Source organism: Salarias fasciatus, chromosome 22 (genome assembly GCF_902148845.1).
Source record: "Salarias fasciatus chromosome 22, fSalaFa1.1, whole genome shotgun sequence".
Lineage (NCBI taxonomy): Eukaryota > Metazoa > Chordata > Actinopteri > Blenniiformes > Blenniidae > Salarias > Salarias fasciatus.
Window position 1 is genome coordinate 11,495,079 of NC_043765.1, and position 26,181 is coordinate 11,521,259.

Here is a 26,181-nt window from a genome sequence, read left to right on the forward strand (position 1 = left end):
TCTTACTAATGAAGACCGAGGCGACCTGCAACACACCACATACAAGCATGAGAATCTAAGGGCCCAGACCATTGTAAAACACTAAGACTTTCCTTTTGAACCTTGAGAAAAACCTGGGTGAGGGTGCAAGTCATCACCTCATGGTATATAAACAAAAAACAAACAAATAAACGCAATCGCCACAAATAAAAATTTGCAAACTCAAAAATTTGCAAACTCCAAAACAACAGAGACAAACACACCGTGCAAGTACCGCCAAAACACAACAGTGAAAGCAACAGCACAAACACAAAATACTGACATTTATTATGACATGTAAACCCCCCCCCCAAAAAAAAAAAAACAACTGACCAGAATTTGCAGCTTGTCATGTTGCCCTTTTCTCAGAGTGTTTAAATATCAGATAAAGGTCATTCGAACACTAGAAAACACTAAAACAGTCCATTTGAAACTGCAGACACGCTGTAAAAATGCAGAAATAAATAACCATCACTTGCTGCCAGTAGATGTTGTTTACATGAGGTTTGCGTTGATGTTGACAGTGATGTGGAAGCTTTTTGTGCGTCTTTCATTTTGTGCGTTTTTATGTCTTCCACATTGGTTTTAGCAACATCTCTTTGTTTATGCTGAGATTATTAGCAGGAGTTCCTTAGAAGTTACATGATCAGTGGTTTGATTGTGTTTGATGCCATAGTTGGCCTGTAAAAGACCAGGTTTATTTCCTCTCCTCAGAGTGTAAAGTGCTTTGTTGTTCATGTATTTAGTTGATGTGATTTTATATCTTTGAGATTAAGGTTCAATGCAAAGAATTATTAATACGGGAAGTGAAGGAAAATCATGACTTTCAGCCAACAAATGTTATTTCCATGAGATCTAACTTGATGTGGAGAGTGGCGTGGGAGCTTTGTCTTCATGATGGGAAAGGTCTAAATTCTGGGACACATCATCACCAAGCTGCCTTTGAAGGAGGGGTTCTTCAGGATTTCGTCATTAGACACCCTCATCAGAGGTGGGCAGCTGCGAGGTGGTCAGGACTGAACTTGTGTCCCATGCCCATTCATGAGAACTGCTTGATTGTTTGAGAGGCACAACCCACGGGACTATGCACGGCAGGGGGCGTCCACTTCCCTGAGTCACACCTGAGGGTGACCGCATACCTGACCTGGTTCTGAGGTGGGCAGTGTGGGAGGGTGGGGTTTGGGTTGCTAGTTATCACCCCACTGTTATTACAATTTAAAGGTCATAGAGCCATAAACGTAATCAATGTAAAAAGCAAAAAACAACAGAGAAACCCACAGTAGAAAAGCATCACCACAACACAACAGTGAACGAAACATGACCATAAAAGCAGCAAAATACGTGCAAAAGTGTCAACAAAATTGAAAACGTTTAACCACAACTGCTGGACTGACTGATGTGACACATAACCAACTCTCCCTCTCAAAATAAAACCCACAAAAAATTGCAGCTTGTCATGTTGCCCTTTCTCAGAGTGTATAAATAGCAGCCAAAAGTCACTTGAACACTAGAAAACACTACATTTAAAACTTCAGCAAAGCTAAGGTGGGATGTGTGGTGGGGTGAGGGTGCTAGTTATCACCACACAGTTTTTAGACTTTTAACACAATAGGACCATAAAAGTGACAAATAAAAATTTCAAAACCATAAAACAGAGAATTCCACTGTGTAAATGCACCATCAAAACACATCAGTGAAACCAACAACAACAAACATAAAAGCCAAAATATACATGCAGAAGCGACAACAAAATTGGAAACGTGAACGCACAACTGCAATGCTGACTGGCAAAAATTATGAAAAAGACCCCCCCCCCCAAAAAAAAAAAAAAAACCTTGAAAGAAAATTGCAGCTTGTCATGTTGCCCTTTTGTCATTGTGTGTAAATACAAGATAAAGGTCACTTGAACACCCGAAAACACTAAAACAGTCCATTTGAAACTTCAGACCCGCTGCAAAAATGCAGAAAAAACTAACCGTCACTTGCTGCTAGTAGATGTTTACATGAGGTTTGCGTTGATGTTGACAGTGATGTGGAAGCTTTTTGTGCGTCTTTCATTTTTGTGCGTCTTTCATTTTTGTGCGTCTTTCATTTTGTGCGTTTTTACGTCTTCCACATCGGTTTTAGCAACATCTCTTTGTTTATGCTGAGATTATTAGCAGGAGTTCCTTAGAAGTTACATGATCAGTGGTCTGATTGTGTTTGATGCCATGGTTGGCCTGTAAAAGACCAGGTTTATTTCCTCTTCCTCAGAGTGTAAAGTGCTTTGTTGTTCATGTGTTTAGTTGATGTGATTTTATATCTTTGAGATTAAGGTTCAATGCAAAGAATTATTGATCCAAGAAGTGAAGGAAAATCATGGCTTTGAGCCAACAAATGTTATTTCCATGAGATCTAACTTGATGTTGAGGGTGGCGTGGGAGCTTTGTCTTAATGATGAGAAAGATCTAAATTCTGAGAGACATTGTCACCAAACTGCCTTTGAACGAGGTGTTCTTCAGGATTTCATCATTAGACGCCCTCATCAGAGGTGGGCAGGTGGACAATCATTTAGTCTGTTAAAGGCCAGGTTTTTCTCCTCTTCCTCAGAGTGTAAAGTGCTTTGTTGTTCATAGTCTCAATTTATGTAGTTTTATATCTTTGAGTTCTACTTCGTAATATGGTAAGCTCACCTACGGGTTTCGCTATTGGTACTCCTCTTGGCGCCAGCCAATCCGCTGAGACAAAACTGAAACCTGCACACCAATCCTCGCCGTGTGTTGGCACAGCACCACGCCCCTCCCCGAGGGTATATTACTAACAGTCCAGCCGGCAAATCTCTTTTCTTCTTCCTCAGCCCTTGATACTTGGAAGAAGCATTCAAGACCTTCGTGATCAAGATGCAAGAATCAAGATGGACAAGCCGGCCCACAACGAGTCGCCATCGGGCCTTTCACCTGCCGCTACTGCGGCACCGTTCTTATGGAGCAAGATCACCATGAGTGCTGCTTCGTCTGCCTCGGCTGGCAGCATCACTGCTGGCTGACTTCCTGCCCTGCCTGCCTTGCCCTGCTGCAAGAAGAACCCCAGCGGCGAGCGGCCTTCATGGGCGCCGCATCACCGGCTTCTGGGCATGACGCCGCCGCCAAGGATGTTTCTGCCCCCGCTCTGTATGACTGGGCTGAACCCGGAAGCAGCAGCAGCGTCTCGGCATCGGAGAGGTCGGCTCAGCGTGACTCCCTCTCCACCTTCTCCCGAGTCAGCCGCCAGAGCGTCCCCCGCGAGCATCTCGCGGGGCTCTTCACGTCTGCAGCTGAGCGCACCGGCCTTGCACTGCCGCTGCAGCCTCTGGAGCCGGTGCAGCGCGACTTTGCACTCGGGCTGGCAACCCAGTTACGGACTCGGTCCTGGACTGCGGTGCTGTGTCCCGCCGTGCCATCCTTCCAAGCGAACGTGCAGCGGGACTGGGGTACGCCGCTCACTGCCAAGGGGGCGGTGAAAGGCTACTGTGAATATTGCTGCGTGGACGGCTGGCCGCCGGTCTCCGGAGTACCTGCAATAGAGGACTCCGTGAGACTGTGCCTCCTCCCAAAATCCTCAGCCTGGCCTGGCGGGAAGCCCATGCTGCCGTCAGAGAGGGACAGGCGCATGGCGGGCTTTCTGTACAGAGGTTATGCTAGCGGCAATCAATCGTTTGCCCTAGCTAACAACATGACGTTTCTACTGGGCTCCATCGATAAGATCTGCCACGAGAAGACCCAGTTATCTCGTAGTCTGAGGATCCTCACCTACATCGACAACTGGCTCATACTGGCACCCTCTTATCAGGAGGCACTGGAGCACACGACCCAGGTCCTGCACCGCATCGAACTCCTGGGGTTCTTGGTGAACCGAGACAAGAGTGTGCTCACCCCAGCTCAGCACACGGCTTACCTGGGTTTGGAGCTGGACACACTCTCAATGACGGGCCGCCTTTCCGAGGACAGGCAAACCTCCCTCTTCTTGGCCCTGAGGTCTGCGACAACCACACCTCTGGTCAGAGTCCGTTTGATCAAGACCGTCCTGGGTTTGATGGCCGAGGCCCACCCGGTGGTACAGCTGGGCCTTCTGCACATGCGCAGGCTGCAGCGGTGGTTCTCACGCCTCCGCCTTTTGGGGAAGCGGGACGGACACAGGAAGGTCTCGATCCCACCTCAGGCGCGTCAGGATCTCCTCTTCTGGATGGATCCTGCTCTCCTTATGCAGGGGGTTCCCATGGGCTGCATGTCGCATCACGTCGAGGTGTTCACGGATGCATCTCTCGCAGGTTGGGGAGGCACCCTAGGCCACTTCGCGGTGGGCGGTGCCTGGGACTCCACCCCCATTCACATCAATGTGCTGGAAATTATGGCAGTGCAGCGGATCCTACTCCATTTCCAAGCCAGGCTCCGCAGCTGTCTTGCTTCCTTGTCTATGGCTGTTTCAGAAGAAAGAAGTGTGTGCAGGCGCTGGTGTTATACCCTCGGCGAGGGGCGTGGCTGTGTGCCAGCGCGCACAGGGGATTGGCGCGTCGGTTTCGGACTTGTCTCGGTGATTGGCTGGCGCCAGAGGAGAGTACCAATCGCGAAGCCCGTAGGTGGGCGCGCACTCACTCGTAGAACTGGAGTTACGTTTAGTAACTACTAATTTCTCAGGGTGAAAGAAACAATCGGTAGACCACTGGAAAACACTGAATCACTACATTTGAAACTTTTTTCTAAGCTGTAACACTGATCAAAGCACAGTCTGAGCATTTTAATTTGTGCCAATAGATGTTTGCGATTACAGGGTAATGCAACAAATCAATAAACTCTGGAAGTGAAGGACAACCAGTATTTTGTGCTAAAATATGTTATTTACATGAGGTTTTTTTAATGGTGAGAGTGTTGTGGGAGCTTGTTGGGTGTGTTGGAAAAAGAACTTCGTTTAGTGTCTTCAGGTTCACTTTTGGCATGTTTTTCTTTGTTCGATTTGAAAATCAGTTTTTCAAAAAATCTGTTTGATGCAATAACAGAGCAACCAGTTCATTATTTGATTATTCTGATTCTGATTTTCGAATAATGATCCCATTATTAACAGCTGGCAGACACAAAAACACCCACAACAGCAATAATCTCAACATAAATGCAAAATCCAAAACACAATTATCAAGGCCACAACAAAATTGCAAAAGCCACAACACAACACCACAACATTCACACAGAAGCCATAATAAAACTGCAATAAACCACAATACAACAGCAACCACCACCACAGAAATGCAACAGGGAGACCACAACAGCAACAGCAAGACCAGCACAACAAATGCACAACACAACCGCAAAGCCGTTTTAAAAATGCAATAACACAGCACATCAGCAAAGCCACAGCACAGAATCAAACAGCACAGCAGTGTTGAGGGTTTTATTGTTGCACTTACCAATCAGGAGACTGTTGAACTTCATCACCTCCATGAACTGCCTGAGGTCAGGCCCTCTTGGTTGGGAACCACTGCTCTAGTGTACTCACCGGTGGCAGTGTGGTGGTTTGGTGGTTTGTGGTCTCTCCTCATAGGAAGAGTGACTTGTGTTCCAGTCCAGGTTGGACCTCCCATGTGGAAGTGGCATGTGCTCTGCCCACAGTCTGAAGACAGACCGAGGCTGACCGCATGTCTGACCTGGTTGTGAGGTGGGGTATGTGGATGAGGTGAGCGTCTCATGTTGTTGATACTTGAACCCAGCCAAGGTTAACTGATTTGCGTGTGAAGTCATTCATTATTTTCACAGCTAGCAGACACACAAAAACAGCCACAGCAGCAGTCATCTCAGCATCAATGCAAAATCCAAAACAGAATCAGAAAAGCCACAGCAAAAGTGCAAGAGCCACAGCACAACATAACAACACAACATTCACACAAAAGCCATAATTAAACTGCAAACAAACCACAATGCAACAGCAACAAAAGCAATATGAATGCAACAGGGAGAGCACAACAGCAACAGCAAGACCTCCACAACAAATTCGCAACACAACCTCCAAGCCATTTTAAAAATGCAATAACACAGCACATCAGCAAAGTAACAGCATAGAATCAAACACAATCAAAATAGTGACAACAATAATTCAATCACCTCAACACAACAGCAAAGGCCACAGTGCAAATGCAATGGCCACAATTGAAGTTAACCCAGAACGAGAGGCCCCGACGGTCCAGACAAGTGAGACAGATCTTACTTTCTGACTCAGAATAGGATTATCTGATCCCTCTGAAACAAACCCTGACTCCTGCACACTTCCATCTTGACCTTTGCTGCTGTGTTGTGGGTTTTATTGTTGCACTTAACAATCAGGCTGACTAAGGCTGACCGCATGTCTGACCTGGTTGTGAGGTGGGGTATGTGGATGAGGTGAGCGTGTCATGTTGTTGATTGTTGAACCCAGCCAAGATTAACTGATTTATGTGTGAAGTTAGGTATAGTAATGTACCATGGTGTAGTCAAATAGCAACCAGTTCATTATTTTCACAGCTAGCAGACACACAAAAACAGCCACAACAGCAATCATCTCAACATCAATGGAAAATCCAAAACAGAATCAGAAAAGCCAGAGCAAAATTGCAAGAGCCACAACACAACACCACAACATTCACACAGAAGCCATAATAAAACTGCAATAAACCACAATGCAACAGCAACCACCACCACAGAAATGCAACAGGGAGACCACAACAGCAACAGCAAGACCTCCGCAAAAAATGCACAACACAAGCTCAAGGCCATTTTAAAAATGCAATAACACAGCACATCAGCAAAGCCACAGCATAGAGTCAAACAGCGCAGCAGTGTTGAGGGTTTTATTGTTGCACTTACCAATTGGGAGACTGTTGAACTTTATCACCTCCATGAACTGCCTGAGGTCAGGCCCCCTTGGTTGGGAACCACTGCTGTAGTGTACTCACCGGTGGCAGTGTAGTGGTTTGTGGTCTCTCCTCATAGGAAGAGTGACTTGGGTTCGGGTCCAGGCTGGACCTCCCATGTAGAAGTGGCATGTGCTCTGCCCTGCCCACAGTCTGAAGACAGACCGAGGCTGACCGCATGTCTGACATGGTTGTGAGGTGGGGTATGTGGATGAGGCGCGGAGCACAAGTGAGCGTGTCATGTTGTGGATCGGTGATCCCAGCCAGTTGTAATTGATTTACGTGTAAAGTTAGGTATAGCAATGTACCATGGTGTGCAATATGTAATTCATCCAACAGCACAGCTCAATTAAAAGAAGCACTTTTGACAAGGTAAAAGTCAAAAGTCGAATTTGGAATTATAGATCATTCATTCATTCATTCATTCATTCATTCACTGAAAAAAATACTCAAGGTCTGCTCTCCTGTGACAAATAATCAAGTCAGTAACTTGGGTGTCCCTGTTTGCTTTTCAACAATCTAATGATGAAATGCAAGAAGCACATATTTGTATTGTTTCCCATTTCAGCCAAACCACAGTGTGTAACTATACAAACTGTACCTCCAGCCATCTACCTAAAGTTGGTAATCATTAGTGACACTTCTGCATTGTAATTCATCATAATTCAATGGATAAGTCTTTATAGCAGCAAAGATCTAAAAGAGAGGAGCATAGTGACCTTTGCAGTGACTCAACACTGCCCTCTTCTGTTCATGGATGGTAAAGACTAAATATTTACTCATCAAAATTAAATTGTGTTCACAGTAATTAATCAATAAACATTAGTTTGTTACATGTCATGCAACAACATGATTTAAAGGTATTTGAACACCAAATTAGATTTGTCTTAATGCTTCTGTAGGGTGATTGTATTCAGGTATGAGTTTAAAACAGCAGCACTATTAGGTACAAATTCTTCAATGAAACTCAAAAACTGTGAATCTATTTAATCACATCCGTGCTTTTAAATCTTGCATGTATGTTACATGATTTCAGCCGCTTGAACATTCTTTTCTTCCATGTGTGGCTGTAAATCAGTTGGAAAGCTTTGCTGTACGCATCTTTTGGTACCTTCTTTGGAAGTACACAATGATCAACCGGCAGAATGCATACAATGGTGCCATCAGACTTGGGATTCCAGCCAAAAGAAAGATGACCCCTTTGACCCACTCTGGGTACGGGACAGACGCCAGAGTCGGGAAGTCCTCCTGTAATCCAGAAAACAGTATGACATATTTGTCATATTAAGGATGTTGTAACGAGTGAACGTTAAAGCAGATTTCTGAATTAATCATGACTTTTGGGAGCTTACAAAGTTGATGTCCCAGACTGAATAGCTGAGCTCCTCTTTGGTTTCATTCACCAGGTAGAAGACCAGAATGACCAGGATGATCAGGGGGCTGACAACCCTCCATGTGATCTGCCAGAAGACGGAAGGCGCTTTCCCGACCATGAACTTGATGTCCTGATTGAATCTGCCAGACAGGAATTTTCAGTAGTCATGCTACACAAAACCCGGAAGGACGAAGCAACGAACGCTAACCTTTTGATGCCGTAGACGTAAACCACAGCGAATATCTCGACAAGTCCAATGGTCAGCAGGGGCACAGATCCAGCAAAGTTGTCAAAGAGGGTCACCCAGTAAAATCCTGAATTCTGCGCGAACAGCAGGCAGATGGTGAATCCGGCCAGGCAAGTCAGTCCTGAAACAAAGAAAAAAAAGGCACAGGATCTCCCATCATAAGAGAACACAGATAAAAATAATCTGAAATAATTTTTCTGAATCAGTTTTTGATTTTACCTGTCACGGCTTCATGAGGCCAATGTTTTGGGAAAATGTACAAGTCTTTCAGAGGCACCACAACTCCCTCGATGTTACCAAAGAGTGTTGACAATCCCAGGCAGAGGAGCATTACGAAGAAAAGGACAGACCAGAGCTGAGAACCGGGCATCTTGGTGATGGCCTCTGTGAAAACAATAAAGGCCAGGCCTGTTCCCTCCACCCCCTAAAGAAGACACAATCCAGGTTAGCCCCTGTGATATGAACGAGACGGAAATCTGATTGATCATCATCTTAACATTCACCTCACTGAGAAGTTTCTGCATGTCACAGGTCTGGATGTTCAAATCCAGAACGACTTCAGGAAAGGAGGCGTTCAGGTGATCGTAGACGACTTCGAAGTTGCTTGCTGTGATTTTGCCCTCCGGAAAATTAAATGCATTCACCAATGTAATGATGTTCCTAGGGAGGCAACAAAAGATGATCAGTAAGCTCTGGATTTCTATAAATTAACTGAAATTCAGATTCAGTGATTTTCAATCTGGACCTGGTCCAAAGCGGTCTACCTGAAAAGAAAAAAACAAACACACACACAAAAAAAACTCCATCCATCTGTGACGCATCCGTGCCATTACTTACATGGCCACTAGGAGGCACTTGATTTAAAACCAAACTCCTGGCTGTAGTGTGGGGCATGAGCTAATGACCACTGTGGTCATTTGACTTGGAGGACTTGATTTTAAAACTTGACCTTATATATAGCACTTACTCATTGACACATGTGTCAAACTTCTCAGTGGCCATGACTCCGATGATGGAGTAGGTGACTGTCGCAGCGTAGATCGAGGTGAGGCCAGTTATGCCAGACAGGATCACCGCGTCTTGCACACAGTTGTTGCTTTGGAAAAGAAAAATGTAAGGATCAAAACGCTGGATTTGACTTTAAGAAACATATTTTTTGTATGTGACTGTTTGAACTGATCGTTGAAACTGAGGGCATTGAAAAAAAAAAAATCTGTGAAAATCCAGTTGCTCACTGCACAGAGTTGTAGCTCGAGAAGGAGATGAGGCCTCCCCACGCCAAACCCAAGGCATAGAAAACCTGGGCGCCTGCATCCAGCCAAGTCTTTGGATTACGCAGTTCATCCACCTGCAAATGAAAAATACGCGGTTTTGCATACGTTCAGAGTACAGTCTGTGTTTTTCTTCTCAAACTGTGAAACCGTACGTCTGGTGTGAAGAGAAACTGCACCCCGCTGACGGCACCTTTCATCGTCAATCCGCGGATCAGGAAGATACCGAGCACGATGTAAGGCAGGATGGCTGTGACATAGACGGCCTGAGGTCAAGACAAGAAAAAGAGAAAAGAGGAGAAAAAAAACTGCTGATCAATATGTTTTTCAAGTTCAGATTTTCAGCCATTTAGCATAAAAATGATGTGTGTTTTTACAAAGCGCTTGTTCAGTTGATTAGCTGGTGTGAAATCCTCCACACTCCCATGAGGTGTGACAGCCAAATTAGCAGACAACTAACCTTGCCAGAGGTGCTCACACCCCTGATGCAGCACACTGCAATGATTGACCAGGCAGATAGCAGGCAGAGCACCACGGGCCAGTGGATGCCACAGGACTCTGCGATTGAGGCAGAGGTGTTCAAAGTCTGTCGATAAAAGTAGTATTCCACAGTGGAGCTCCGCTGGCACTCTGGTACATATTCTGGAAGAGAAAGAGGGAAAACAGTTTGGAAAGACAGAAAATGTTTGGTTGCTCTGATTGATGGATTTGTTGATTTTAAATCTGGGTTGAATTGATGCAAATGACTACCTGTCCTGTTGGGAATGAGCGGGCACTGGGTCCATGGCAGTGGGTCGGTGAAGGAATTGAAGAGATACGACATGATCCAGGCTACCAGGGTGGTGTAGTACAACGAAACCAGGAAGGACACGAGCATGGAGGCGATACCTGAGAAACAGCAAGATTTACTGCAACACTGATGAGAAGACTCTCGTTTTGTTACAACGTATAGGTTACGTACCAATACCAGTCAGAGAGGGATGGATGGCCCTCCACACCCCAACACTGCCTTTCCTCAAACGCTGGCCGATGGCAAACTCCATCAGGAGGAGAGGCATTCCCTCCAGCACCAGCAGGATCAGGTACGGGATCAAGAAGGCACCTGAAACAAACAAAAAAAAAACTTTTTTTTTTTTATGTATATTTTTTGAAGCAATGATCCATGACTTCTGGTTCCTGTTGCTAAAAATGCATATTTGTACATACGTCACAGTTCCAGCCAGTTTTTAATGGGATGACCATATCATCTTTCAAATAGTACACTGCATTGAAGCCATCAACACTAAATTAAAGGGGACATATGCTATTTTTCAGTCACGTCATTTAGGTCTCAGAAGTCCAAAAACATAGTATTTAAGTTTGTTTGTTCCAAATTCATCCTTTGTTCGGAGTTTCAGCTGTCTAGAAAGTCGCTCTGCTGAGCCCCCCCCCCCCAGAACAGGCTGTTTCTGAGCCTGCTTCCCAGTGTGCACGTGAACGCGTCTGTCCACGCCCACTCTCTCTCACACAAGGTGGGGGCAGTCAGGGGGAGGAGTTAAACTGCTGATTTCAGGATAAGCGGACCCAACTCACACGCAACCGTTCCAGCGGGCATATTCACAAAATGTGGCGTAGCAAGACAGGGAGGAAATAGACAGTTTTCAAATTTGAACGTAATAATGAGGCTACGGCAACACATGCCACTGTAAGAAACTCTTCACAAAGTGAAAAAATAATATATAATACGTCCCCTAAAGAAAATTAATCTTAAAACTAGTGCAATGATCTTGTCTACGCAGCAAGTACATTTTACTGGTTCAAGTATGTTTTATATTGCATAAGGTTCACAGACACTTGCATTTTTTTTTTTTTTTTGTCTGTCATTTCTTCATTACTTTAAACATTGTGAATTTCCAATAGTTTTGAACGCCTCACTGCGGTGCAAGAGAGCAGCATCGCGGCAGACAGACTGCTGATGAGAGGAGGCGCAGGTGAAAGAGTTTTTCGGTTAAATGTTGGCAAGTTGGCCTAAAAATGAAACTTTTGTTCAAAAGACAATCCTGCTGGTCGTCCCTGCCTGGAAGAGCTGCGACATAAACGCACTGAAATGGAAGAATGATGAAGCGTCCAACCTTAGAAATTTTCCACCCGCCGCAAATAAAACCCTTCGAGACGCTCAGACGGTCCGGGACTTTGCGAGACCGAGACCGCAAAAAGTGGTATATTCAGTACAGATAAATAAGTAAAAAGGTAAAAAATAAAATAATGCTCTTACGGAATATCTAATAAAACTTTCCCTTGTGGGATTAATGAAGGATTTTTTAAACTTTGAACAACTCCGCTGGTCCATCCTGCCACAGAGAGGAGCGCTGCAGTGCGCAAAGACGCACACGCTGCGGAGCGCAGCTCCGGACGCTCAGACCGAGCGGGGGAAACGCTGCTGTTTAACCCCGAAAAGATGCGTGACTTGATTTTGGCCTGTGAAATTTTACACAATATTGCATTGGCCGATGGAGTGACTTTTGATGCGCCGGCGCCACGAGAGGAGGACGCGATGTGGGGACCGGCGGAGTCTCCACCGGAGGCCCGACGAAGATAACGGGACTCCGGCGGAGTCTCCACCGGAGGCCCGACGGAGATAACGGGACCTGATGAACAACTTCTGAAATGTAAATGTACTCTACAATTTAGTGAATAATTTATTTAATCAGTGATGTGATTGCAATAGCCTAGAAATAACATATTCAATAACATACAGCCGGTGCTGCTGGACCGAGACCGGCCGTCATCACGGCGGAGATTCGAGAAAGATTAACAGAAATCTGCCGTTTATTGGCCGCAATGGCGACCAGGCTGGATTCAAATCAAATAATCACTGAACTAAATTCACGTCCACTGTATTTAATTTCTCTTCAGCTAAATTGTTAATTCTAGACTACTGGCATCACATCACTGATTAAACAAGTCATTTGCTAAACTTTAGAGTATATTTACATTTCAGAATCGTTTCATCAGGTCCCGTTTCTTCCGTCCGGCCTCCGGTGGAGACTCCGCCGGTTCCCACATCGCGTCCTCTCGTGGCGCCGGGTTATCAAAATTCGCTTCATCGGCAAATGCAATATTGTGTAAAATTTCACAAGCCAAAATAAAGCCACACATATTTTCGGGGTTAAAACAGCAGCGTTTCTCCCGCTGGGTCTGAGCGTCTGAAGCTGCGCTCCGCAGCAGCGCGTTTGCGTCTTTGCGCACTGTTAAAACTGCGCTCCTCTCCGTGGCAGGATGGAGCTGCGGAGTTATTGAAAGTTGAAAATCCTTCATTAATCCTACAAGGGGACATTTTATTATATATTGGGTCTGAGCGTCTGAAGCTGCGTTCCGCAGAAGCGCGTGTGCGTCTTTGCGCACAGGTTAAAACTGCGCTCCTCTCCGTGGCAGGATGGAGCAGCGGGGCTATTAAAAGTTGAAAATCCTTCATTAATCCCACAATGGGGAAATTTATTAGATATTCCGCAAGAGCAATATTTAACTTTTTTATTCTTTTAATTTTTAATGTGTACTGAATATGTTCTGCTTCTGCTTTATGACATTTTCGAGGTTTGCTTTAAAATTATTTTCACGCTCCGTCCCGTTTTTCTGTGTTTTGAACCGCAAATCCGCACGGACTCAAACTTGCGTACACGATGTCAGACCGGCCGTGAGAGTTCATCTTTCCATACGATCACGATCATACTGATAAATACAGATTCCGTCTTTCATATGGCCGTGTGCCCTGATCGCTTGATATTTGAGGACCCGTGTGTTCAGAGAGTCACTCCTCAAAGTTAGCGTCCGTTATGGTTTTCTGTGGCGCTCTGGAGCATTAATATACCAGTGCGATCGGGGTAAGCGCAACGCGGTCCGAGGATTTGAGCTGTGCGCGGACGGGAGCACTTAAAGTTCTACGCGAGCTTTACGCGCGTCCTTAAAACTTTTACGCGCCCGTAAAAGTTTTAAGGACGCGCGTAAAACTCCCTTAAAAAAAGTCCCTTTAAGGCAGCGGTCGGCAATTAGCGGCCCGCCGAACCGTCCAATCCGGCCCGCGAGAGGATTCCAACACCGCACGCATTACCCCGGGCCCTCGAGCGGACGCACGCACCCAGAATTTACGGTTCTCCCTCCCGGTCTGCGGGTGCATGCCTCGGCCGCCACCGTTGTCCCTCCACCACGCGAGCCGCGGATGTATGCCGCCGCCTCCGCCAATCCCCCCCACCCCGCTCTCCGGTCCGCGGATGGACGCGCGCGCGCGAGCCCCAACCCCCGGCCCGCGATTGAAGTGCCCAAAAAAAAAAGTGGCCCGTCGCCAAATCTAATTGCCGACCCCTGCTTTAAGGGCTCCGCGGATGTAGAACAAACGCATAGCAAAACTTTTTCCACAGCCTCTTTAGTTCCGTCTTAAGTTTACATATTGTTAACTACTACGATCGGCCAAGAAGACTCTATCCTGCAAATCCTTACTTGATGTTAAATCCATTTATTTATTCATTTATTTATTACTTAAGTTATATATTTTACTTGCATTCGAGCTGAGAGAGTAGAAAACCAGTAACTTTATTTAAAGAGCAGCATTTTTATCTCTCAGACATATGTCAAAATAGAGTGGCTATATGTTGACTTCCAAAACAGAGGGAAAGCAGCCCGGCCTCAAGATAATTAGTTTTGTCAAAGTTTACTCAAATAAAGGACATATATTTAAATTTGTAGCATCAGCAAAATTAGTACACTTTTGAGTAAATTGCTCTGGAACAACAAACTAAAGAATCTGGGTGTAGATGTAGTGTTCCTTTCATAGTTTACCTCCCCCGTGGCTTTGGCACAGATAAGGAAATCTCCAAACGTTCCCAAGACCGATGCAGAAGCCCACACAGGTCAGGATGTACTGGGCTTTGTTGCTCCATTTGGGTCTTCCCGCAGCTTCATCCATCTCTGCCTCCTCCAGACGCTCATAGCTGGGGATCCTCTCTTCCAGTTGCTGATTGATGACCACCATTTCCATTGCGGACCCCACTTCTGCACAGGATCTTTGACTCAGCGGAGTTTGAGCGTAAGGCTTCTGTTTGAAGATCAGTTGTTCCTCTAACGAACGGTCCCACCAGCGCTTCTAGTCCCCTCCCAGCAGAAGCTTGTTCTTATATCTTCTTCTTCAGCCTGCATCTCGTATCCGCCCCATCATCCGTGCATCCTCAGAGCCACAAATCACAAATCACTGGACACCATCCATCAAACCGTGACAGGGTTAAGAAATAATCCCAAAAGTTGCAAGTGGGGACTGGAAAAGTAGAGTCCCGAGCTAATGTATAAGCATGAACATTCACATGGCAGTATTCGGCAAAGTTGAAAAGAGTTTACGAGCACATGCCTTATCTGCTACAGATTACCCAATGGACCCTATACACTTTTTCCCCCTTCCTGAAGTCTCAGCAATCCAGTTTGTCTGCTTCAAAAACACAAGATAAAAACTTTCCGAACTCATACACGAGAAAATCAGTATTTTCACGGAAGTTCTCTCCAACATAAGACCTGTGTAAGATGTAGTAGTTCTTAATAACGCTACTGCTTCATTTAGGCCCTGTTACTAAACTATCCCAGAGTTTAATGGTGAGAAACTGTCAAGCACAAAGACTTTTACCTCAATTCAAAATGAATTCAAGTGTAAAGTTTGAGTTTTACAGATTTGTTTTATTCAAGTGAAACAATTTCATAATACAAATACAATGTGCAGAAATACTTGTCAATGTCACACACACACACACACACACACACACACACACACACACACACACACACACACACACACACACACACACACATACACATACAGCATTCATCGTCAAAAGAATACAAGGCTTATTTGTCCATTTATCTTCCATGCCCAAGTTAAGGCTCCAACCTGTAGGGGTCGCTATTCAACACCAGGCAGAAACACAGGGAGACAGTCTCACACACACACACACACACACACACATTCATGCCTGGGGGAACTTTTGAATCACTTATTAGCCTGAGGTGCTGACTTGACTGTGAGAAGAACCTGACATACCCGGAGAGAACTTTCCACAGAAGGATTCGCTGGTGTAAGATCCTGCATGAAGCATACAGTTAAATGGTTCTCTGTTGGCATTCAATCTGAAGGTGATCACATAAGAAGAATTTAATATCACGCAGTTTGCTTGAGTTCAGCTTGAAGCGACTGCATGAATTGAGCCAAAGTTCAAAATTAAATGCGATACTATGGGATTGGGCTTGTTGGTGGAGGTAGTTAAACAGTGAAGCATTACAGCAAATACAACTGAAACCGGCCACAAAGAATAGGGGGACAACATGGCAAATGATTGGACACAATGTCAAAATCTGATTGAAAACACAAAATATAATGTGAGAAAGTTCTAAAGAAAAGTTGCAGCAAGCCCGCTGAGGACACCCCCCTCTTCACAACAGCAGCAGCAACTCTGCTGAAGGCTGAGCCACTTTGTACCTACAATCTAAACACTTTAAAAAACACACACAATTACCGTTTAAGGATTACAGATCATGTTATTTAGTTAGCATAAAGTCTTCCCAGTGTTTTATATGATCTGGTCGATATGCCACATATTCCATATTCTGTAAACTTAAGTCTCTCAGGCCCAGAAAGTCTTCCAGCAAGGAGTCTAACTGGTGAAATATTAACTCGGACAGAAGTCTCTCATCATTACAACACAGCGCAGCTGTCTTCCTCTTAGACTTGCAATTTAAAAAAAAAAAAAAACGTAAGGGTTTGGACCCAAATATATATCACTGTCAGTTGTTTATTTTTTTAACATCCACAATTCAAACTGATTAAGTGCACAAATATTTTTGTAAATTCGTCTTCAGAGAGGTTATCTGGGACCAGCGCTGCTTAGCAGACTCATTAGTCACAGTTCCCTCTCTGAGCTGTCGAACAACTTGACCAATCGAGGAAGCTCAGCACATAGTGAAAACAACACCAACAATACTCTACTTCAAACACATGTACACACACAAAAAAACAACTTGGGATTACACTTCATATAATATAAACACCTGTTATATGGCTGGTGTGGCTATAATCACATTGCCTGACAGTGGAAGGGAGGTGCGGCACAACCTTGATGAATAATAACATGTTGGTGATTACGGTGATGGAGAATGCATTTAAAACTTGGTTCTGCCGTTCATTTCCAGTTTAGCAGAGATCGTCTCCACTTTATCATCCCTGTAGTCGTCCTTCTTGCAACATTTTCTGTGGATGAACACGAAGAGGGCGCCGAGGGGAACCGCGAGACTGGGAACTCCGGCGAGGAGGAAGACGATGACGTAGACCCAGTTGGGATAGTCACGTCCAGCCAGGGTGGGGAATTCCTCCTGTGGCCAGAATGGAGGAGGATGTTTTTTTCTCAATCCGATGAGTAATTTCTAACCGTAAACTCTAAAAATGTTATAATTTGACCAATATACATTTTTCAAACTGTACTGCTAAACCTAACAAGCACACTCACCGCCTCTTGGTCCCAGACGAAATAGGTGAGACTGCCCGTGACTTGGGTCACAAAGTAGAACACCAGGATGAAGATCATGATTAATGGGCTGATCACTCTCCAGGTCGCCTGCCAGAAGATGTTGGGTTTGTGGCCGACCATGAACTCGATGTCCTTGTTGAAGCTGTTGGGACACAAACAGAAGGAGATATATTGTAGTTGAATGTTTTTTTTTAAATAGCATTCACACTTTGCTTTCATTGGTTACAGTAAATGAAGAAACGTGTGAGTTCAACATGCAAATGTTGGAAGTGGACCTAATATATTGAAAATACACCATAAAGCTTTATTATTATTATTATTATTATTATTATTATTATTATTATTATTATTATCATTTACATATAATACAAATCATGATTTAGTCTATTTCTGCTTTCACAAACAGTATCACTGAAACTGAATAGAAACAGATACTTGTTGTGCTCATTGCCTGCCACAGTCCGTTTCACCGTAGGGCACACTCTGAACCTTTTTATCTCTCCTATGTGGCGACTAAGACATTATCTGGACTCCAAGGTCTCATTACAATGCTGTGTTATTCCAGGTTATGTCTGAGCACTGTTGTTAGCTTCACTGAACATCAGGAAAGAGATGCAGCTTGTTAAGCAACTGCCTCTGCTCCTGGAACTATTTTAGAGCTTAGGGCTGATTTCTCTTACTGTGCTGACAATATGCTAGTGCTGTGTTGTGCCTGCTACTCTTAAGAACAACATAAATGTAAAAAATCGGTGATTTTGAGGGCCGAATTGGAGCCGGTTTTGGCCCACAGGCTTTATGTTTGATTAACCTGGTCTTTGTAGTTATTTAACCAAATATTATGTTATTTAATGTAATTCTTAGGAAATTGGGCATCGAGGTTGTATGCACCCCCAAACTAGTTCACCTCCATAATACCAGTGACGGAGCAGAATTGGTCAGAAAACCATATGAAACTTGTTGGTAGTGTTAATTTTCCAGTCATAAGGAACAATTCTGGCACAAAGATTAGCATTGACGATGTGAACTGTAGCTTTGAGAGCAAGCCAGTATTGTGTTCCGTGATGTAGTAGAACCGACCAATCACAGCCCTTGTGGTATGCACACTTGACATCACTCGAGGCAACACAAGCCTCTGTTTGTCCTTGAGTGTAAATTAGGTTTAAGAGAGTTTCTTTCTTGCAGTTTGACTCTATTGGTGTCAACAGTGTCAGTGCCGACAGACTCACCGATCAATGCCGTAGACGTAGATGACAGCAACCATTTCAGAAAATCCAATGACCAGCAGGGGAATGGAGCCGGCAAATTTGTCAAAAAGAGCAAGCCAGTAGTTCCCAGAGCTCTGAGTGAAAATGAGTCCAATAGCAAAACAAATCACACAAGTTAGACCTGAAAAAAAGCACAAACAGATGGCAAGGTCAGACTCTTTGGATCAAACATCCATCCATCCATCCATCCATCCATTTTACACCGGTTATCCAGGACCGGGTCGCAGGGGCAGCAGTCTAAGCAGAGATGTACAGACATCCCTGTCCCCGACACTTCCTCCAGCTCTTCCGGGAGGATCCCAAGGCGTTCCCAGGCCAGCCGAGAGACATAGTCTCTGCAGCGTGTCCTAGGTCTTCCCTGAGGTCTCCTCCCAGTGGGACATGCCCGGAACACCTCCCCAGGGAGGCATCCAGGAGGTATCCTGAAGAGGTGCCCGAGCCACCTCAGCTGGCTCCTCTCGGTGCGGAGGAGTAGCGGCTCTACTGCGAGCTCCTCCCTAGTGACCGAGCTCCTCACCCTATTTCTAAGGGAGCGCCCAGCCACCCTACAGAGGAAGCTCATTTCAGCCACTTGTATCCAGGATCTTGTCCTTTCGGTCATGACCCAAAGCTCATGACCATAGGTGAGGGTGGGAACGTAGATTAACCGGTTAATCGGGAGCTTCGCCTTTCGGCTGAGCTTCTTCTTCACCATAACGGACCGATACAATGACCGCATCACTGCAGCCGCTGCACCGATCCGCCTGTCAATCTCACGTTCCATCCGTCCCCCACTCGTGAACAAGACCCCAAGATACTTAAACTCCTCCACTTGGGCCAGAGTCTCTCCACCGACCTGGAGAGGGCTGACCACCTTCCTCCGGTCGAGGACCATGGCCTCAGATTTGGAGGTGCTGATCCTCATTCCTGTCGCTTCACACTCGGCTGCGAACCGCCCCAGTGCATGCTGCAGGTTCGATGGAGCCAACAGGACAACTTCATCTGCAAAAAGCAGAGATGAAATCCTGTGGTCCCCAAACCGCACCTCCTCCAGCCCCTGGCTGCACCTATTCTGTTCATAAAAATGATGAACAGAACCGGTGACAAAGGGCAGCCCTGCCGGAGTCCAACATGCACCGGGAACAGGTCTGACTTACTGCCGGCATTGCAGACCAGGCTCCTGCTCCGCTCATACAGAGACCGGACGGCCCTTAAAGGGATACTTCAACATTTTGGCAAATTGGCCCATTTAGCGCAATTCCTTAGTCATTTCGAACAGCATACTTACTTTTTTTGTGAGGGCAAGCTGTTGTTTATTCAGAGGTGAGTCGGGGAAGGTTTTCAGGATGGACACAATGGAAGTGAATGGTATTTTTGGTTCCCCTCATCAAACTCATCAAATACAAAATCCAACAACCCCAAAACACTTTGGTGGACACGTTATAATCCGCACATTCACTACGCTGTGAAATATTAATGCAAAATTACCAGATTGAGTTGTTTATGTGAAGATTGCTAAGACTGAACTACTTACTAAATATGGCATCTGGGTGTAGAGATTTCAAAAGAAAAAGTAGTTCCCAGTATTTGCTTCAGTGTTGTAACGCTACAATATTATTTGTTGGTGTTCCACAGCGTAGTGAATGTGTGGATTATAACGTGTCCACCAAAGTGTTTTGGGGTTGTTGGATTTTGTATTTGATGAGTTTGATGAGGGGAACCAAAAATACCATTCACTTCTATTGTGTCCGTCCCGAAAACCTTCCCCGACTCGCCTCTGAATAAACAACAGCTCACCCTCACAAAAACAGTAAGTTTGCTGTTCAAAATGACTAAGGAATTGCGCTAAATGGGCCAATTTGCCAAAATGTTGAAGTATCCCTTTAACAAGGGGCCCTGGACTCCGCATTCCCAAAGCATTCTCCACAAGACACCACGAGGGACACGGTCGAACGCGTTCTCCAAGTCCACAAAACACATGTGCACTGGTCGGGCGAACTCCCACGAGCCCTCGAGCACCCTATGGAGGGTATAGAGCTGGTCCAGTGTTCCATGACTGGGACGAAAACCGCATTGTTCCTCCTGGATCTGAGGTTCGACTATCGGTCGAATCCTCCTCTCCAGCACCCTGGAATGCACTTTCCCAGGGAGGCTGAGGAGTATGATCGCCCTATAATTGGAACACATCCTCCAGTCCCCCTTTTTTAAAAAGGGGAACCACCACCCCGGTTTGCCAATCCAGAAGCACTGCCCCCGACGGCCACGCAATGTTGCAGAGACGGTTTTCTAGAATTTTTTTGAGGCCAATCAGTAGTACTCTTCCATGGCCTCCCTGAACTTCCCCCAGACCCGAGTTTTTTGCCTTCAAAACCGCTTGGACTGCAATTCGCTTGGCCTGCTGGATCAAACATGAAGAGAATTATTCAATGATTATAGGAAAATTACCACAGATAGCTTCTTTTGGGAAGGATCGAGGCAGGACTTTCAGATCTTGCAAAGGAACCACCACTCCCTCGATGCTCCCAAACATAGTGGACAGGCCAAGACAGAAGAGCATGATGAAGAAGAGCACGGCCCAAAGTGGGGAAATTGGCATGTTGATGATGGCCTCAGTGAATACGATGAATGCCAAACCAGTTCCCTCCACACCCTGAGGGGGCACAGACCCATTATTTCACATGATCAATCTTTGGTTACACAATAAATCAATCTGCCGCATACCGACCTGACTGAGAAACTTATTCATGTCACAAGTCTGTAAATCCAGTCCTTGGATGATGTCTGGACTGGTCTGGTTGAGGTATTTCAGAACGGTATCGTAGTTGTTTTCTGTGATGTTCTGTTCTGGGTAGTCGAAGGCATTCATCAGCTTGAGGATGTTGCTGCAAAAAAAACATAGCTTATTAAAGGTATTTTAGTTTGATATACACAAGAGTCACACTGCTCCTGAACTTCACTGGCTTCACATCATGTTTTAAAAGTTTGACTTTAAACTCACTCTCCAGTGCATTCATCGAATTTCTGTGTGGCCCTGAAACCAATGATGGAGTAGATGACTGTTGCAGAGTAGACCGAGGTGCAGCCGTTAATGATGGAGATGAGAACAGCATCCATCTCACAGTTGTTGCTGCAAGGATATCATGAAGAAAGATATAAAGGATTCCAGAGCAATGGTGCTACTAAGCTACTAACCAAAGATACTGCTTAGATATCGACTCACTGGACAGAGTTGTAACTGGAGAAAGAGATGAGACCACCAAAAGCCACAGAGAAAGAGTAAAAAACCTGAGCCCCTGCATCCAACCAGGTTGTTGGATTCATGAGCTCGTTCACCTATAGGAACATCAGAGAGAGAGAGAGAGGAGAGAGAGAGAGAGAGAGAGAGAGGAGAGAGAGAGAGAGAGATCTCATTGAAACTGTTGATTATCTAATTACAGTTTTCAGTTATGAATCTGCCAGTTTAGTGTAGCTAACCCAGCAGTGAGGGAGGTCTGGGTCTATCAACAGGGTTACTAAAGCACTTGTAATACAAAGTCACATATAAACTGTGCTCATCTCCTGAATTAAGTTTGTTCCCTCACAGCACATTGCTGAGTTGATATCTTAATTCAAATTAATATTTTATTGTTTCACACTGTGTGCTCAATATAAATATGAGGGCTTGTAACATAATAAAGTCAGTAGATTTAGTAGTGAGACAATCTGATATCATGGCAATTATCAACAATTAGTCTTCGGGGGCATTGTTCAACAGGATTTATGCGTCGCTGGCTTTGAAGTTCATATCTGTCCAGAGATTTACAACATCAGCTGTGTTGTTCTTTTAGCGTCAGCTTTTATCAGCCGTGAGATGTTTTATTGCAGACACGAGTAAATGTTTTTTTTTTCTTTTTTTTATCATGTGGTGCCTGTCACGTTTCTCTTGAGAACACGGTTCATACTAGCAAATGTTTTAGCCTGCAGCCGGCTACCAAATCTTAGCTGAAGTAGCTTAAAGTAAAGTCTGGACACAATAAACATCCCAGAAAATGATAACACCAACTTTTTTGCATTTAGTCTTTGCTTTTATTTAGCCCCACCCCCCTTTATTTTCTGCTCGATTGTTGCAAATTCAAGATAAATTACAGACTGAATGATATAATTTAAAGTTAAGCATAGAATCATAAAGTTTGGAAGATAACAAAATCAAAGTACTGGTAATTTCCATCAAGTTTTGTGTTGAATGTGTATTATTCCTTACGTCTGGAGTGAAGAGGAACTTGATTCCAGCCGTGGAGCCTTTGAGTGTCAGCCCTCTGATCAGGAAGATGGTGAGGACAACGTATGGTAGAGTGGAGGTGATATACACAGCCTGACAAATGAAAGAATGAATGAAAGACTCATTCAAACACCAATATTTGACCAATACAATGTCAGCAATTGAACCTGCAGGAAGAAATTGGACTTTTTTTTTTTTACATACCTTGCCACTGGTCTCGATTCCACGGATGCAACACACATAGAGCAAAGTCCAGGCAGCCAGCAGAGAGACCACCATCCACCACTGCAGACCCCCAGACTCGTCGATAGCCGTGGACGTGTTCAAAGTGACTCTGTACCAGTAGTAGTCAACAGTGGTGCTGCGCGCGCATTCCTCCACCACACCTGCAACAGGTTTGGAAACAGATGGCAAATAGCACGTTTAGGGACACACACAGCAGTCAGTAACCATCAAGTGGGCCTCTGAAGGCTCAGTGACACCCCAGTAGATGATGATTGCAGATACCTGTCCCGTTCGCATTGAGAGGACACTGGCTCCAGGGCAGAGGGTCTTGGAAGGAGTTGAAGAGATACCACATGATCCAGGCCATGATGGTATTGTAGTACAGGCCCACCAGAAATGAGACAAGCAAGGACGCAATACCTGCAGCAGAGAGAAAGAGAAACGCAGTGTTCTCAGCCACAACAGCAGCACGCCTCAGACTAGCTTGCGTTATCGGTAAAGTCCAGCGTAAAGCTACAGAAAGCACAAATAAATAAAGGCATACATTTCTTAAAGTTGTGTAGTTGTGGTGAGTGGTTATCGCGATAACGACCCTCGCACAAGGCCAGGTTTTACTCTGGGGCAATAAAAATCACTTGGGTTTTCCACAACGGAGTGAATCACTTGAACAGATACAAAGACGTACAAAGGTGCTGCAATCTTGACTTAAGAAAATATATCAATAGCTGAAGTTGCTTGTTTTATTTATTCATTTCTGCCTTTGCTGCTGTTGAATACCTGCAAACCAAAACAGCTCTGCACCGCAACAAATTCTTATTTTCAAATTCTGATTGAGAAAACTGACCATTGATGGGTTTTTTTTAATTATTCACTTTTTCTGCATCAGCTGTCACATCAGACCAGCTTTTGATTCTGAGCTGCTGTAGCTTCACCATGGCTGCTGATTTCACTTTATGTACAGGCAGAACCATTTCCGTTGTTTTACTGCTTGGTGATGCAGCAGTGATATTTACAATGTTAAATGAAGGACATGTGACCTTTGAAGGGATTGACACGCCTAACGTTGTTTGGCTATTTAAAAGACTAGGTACATCCCATGTGAACGATGAGGTGAACTTTGAATTGAGCTTATCCCCTGTGAGATGCATAGGAAACAAGACACGCTGAGTTCAGACTGTACATAGCGTACAATCTGTTCAATGATTGACACCATAGAATGAGCCTCATAGTAGTACAGGACATATCAACAGATTTCCAAAACAACAGTGCCTCACAGTCTCTGTTTTCATTTTTTAACACCTACCTTTAAACACAGTTTGAAAAAAATAAAAGTAAATTTAGCAGCTTACGGACTTCAAACACATACCAACTCCCATCAGATGAGGATTGATGGACCTCCATACTCCCACGCTGCCCTTCCTCAGGCGCTGGCCGATGGCAAACTCTAAGTGCAGCAGTGGGATTCCCTCCAGAACCAGCAGGATCAGGAACGGGATCATAAACGCTCCTGGAAGTGCCAAATTAACAATCGTAATGAGTCAGAAATGTGGCGTGATTCTCTTTATTCTGCACTTTAACAAAGAAAAGTAAATATTTTGATCCCATAAAGACGCTCATAAACTGTAAAAAGCTTTGTGACGTTTTATTACCCGCAGTACAGTAATGAACAGAGAACATGAGTCTCACGCTCACTTTTGCTCAGCTTTAAAGTTCATAAAGTAATTTGTTTTTACAGTTTCAATAAATTATTTAAACATTGAGATTTTATTTGCTTAAACATAAAAGCTTTGATGTTCTTTGGATTTTTTTCATGTTATTTTAACTGCAAACTTAAAGGTAAAATTAAACTCATGAGATTTATATTCCACAACAAATAAAGTATATGCACAATATGCTAAAAATGCAAAATGCAATCAAGCAAAATAAAATATGCAAACTAGATTAATAAGGAATTATTTCAAATTTTTTTCATCTATTTAAGCAGATACCATTTACTCAAATGTATTAACTAAAGCTTAACATCAAGAAAAAAAAGTTGTTGCAACACTAATTTGGTTCTTTTTGGGTTGTATATGTTCAGATATGCTGAGATCTGGTCTGAGTCATCGCTCCTTACCTCCTCCATGACTCTGGCACAGGTACGGGAACCTCCAGACGTTACCGAGTCCCACACAGAAGCCCACGCAGGTGAGCAGGTACTGGGCTTTGTTGTCCCATTTGGGCCTGTCTCCAGCCTCCTCTTTCTCCATCCTCTCCAGGTCTGCATGAGTGGGGATCCTGTCATCCAGGCCTGGGTTGGGAAACTTCAGCTTCATGATGACTCTCCGAGCTGACACAGAAGAGGAAAATGCAGTCGACTGTTATTCTCCGTGTGAGTTCAGTTGCTATTCCAGCCTTTTGAGGAGAAAGGAAAACAAAACCACAAAAAACAAAACTCCTTATTTGTGAGAACCTGTCGACTGTCTTTCTCTCTGTCTCCCTCCTGGTCCTGTACCCTCTCTGTATTTCCTGATTAAGAGGACTGAGGTACTTGGAGTGACCTGTGGCACTCACACTTGAGTTATCAGCAGCCTATTACTGTCTCTCTTGCATTACGTAAGTCTGTCAGCAAGTTATAGTGGAACGGAGGAAAGACCTTTTCGTAACGGTTAATAAATGACACAAGATGAGCACAGCAATAGGCTGCTTTTTTTTTTGGCATGACTCATGAGCTGGTGAATATTTATACAAGAAAAAAATATTTTTAAGAAGAAAAAAAATAGAGGCAAGTTTATATGTATTTATATTTTTGTGAAAAAGAAGAAAACAACTTGTTAAAACAGTTTGACTTAAAAGATACAAAGAAATTAAAACTGGATACAGAGATTATATAAGTGAATCTTTGTCATTTTGCTGTAAGAAACTGTGGAAAATGCAAATTTCCAACTCCTAATTAAAGTTATTCTGAGCACAGTTTATCACAAGCTCCAACCCCAACCTCGCTACAGTCCTTGAGAAATCTAAACCTTTTACTGCACAGCAATCTGCAAGCATTCCATTTAACTCTTTACAAACACTATTTGTTTCTCCAATAATCCAATACAGAAACACAAAATCTTCAAGTCACTGTGTGAAAA

General features: G+C 44.4%; 2 protein-coding genes across 2 annotated transcripts; both read right to left on the reverse strand.

Moving 5' to 3' along the window:
* Window positions 1-7,984: 7,984 nt before the first annotated feature.
* On the reverse strand, window positions 7,985-14,814 carry LOC115409765 (sodium-dependent neutral amino acid transporter B(0)AT1-like). Its single transcript, XM_030121041.1, has 12 exons — window positions 14,616-14,814; window positions 10,765-10,905; window positions 10,554-10,691; window positions 10,264-10,445; window positions 9,959-10,069; window positions 9,768-9,880; window positions 9,500-9,628; window positions 9,036-9,192; window positions 8,752-8,956; window positions 8,494-8,653; window positions 8,263-8,425; window positions 7,985-8,158 (listed from the first exon to the last, which is right to left on the reverse strand). Exons 1-12 carry the CDS (start codon window positions 14,812-14,814, stop codon window positions 7,985-7,987), a joined length of 1,872 nt encoding a protein of 623 aa, XP_029976901.1.
* A 2,159-nt stretch (window positions 14,815-16,973) lies between these two features.
* LOC115409285 (sodium-dependent neutral amino acid transporter B(0)AT1-like) lies at window positions 16,974-25,380 on the reverse strand. The gene is made up of 12 exons (XM_030120391.1): window positions 25,182-25,380; window positions 24,432-24,572; window positions 23,348-23,485; window positions 23,045-23,226; window positions 22,823-22,933; window positions 21,803-21,915; window positions 21,581-21,709; window positions 21,308-21,464; window positions 21,028-21,232; window positions 18,565-18,724; window positions 17,318-17,480; window positions 16,974-17,183 (listed from the first exon to the last, which is right to left on the reverse strand). The coding sequence occupies exons 1-12, from the start codon at window positions 25,378-25,380 to the stop codon at window positions 16,974-16,976; spliced, it is 1,908 nt and encodes a 635-aa protein (XP_029976251.1).
* Window positions 25,381-26,181: the final 801 nt, after the last annotated feature.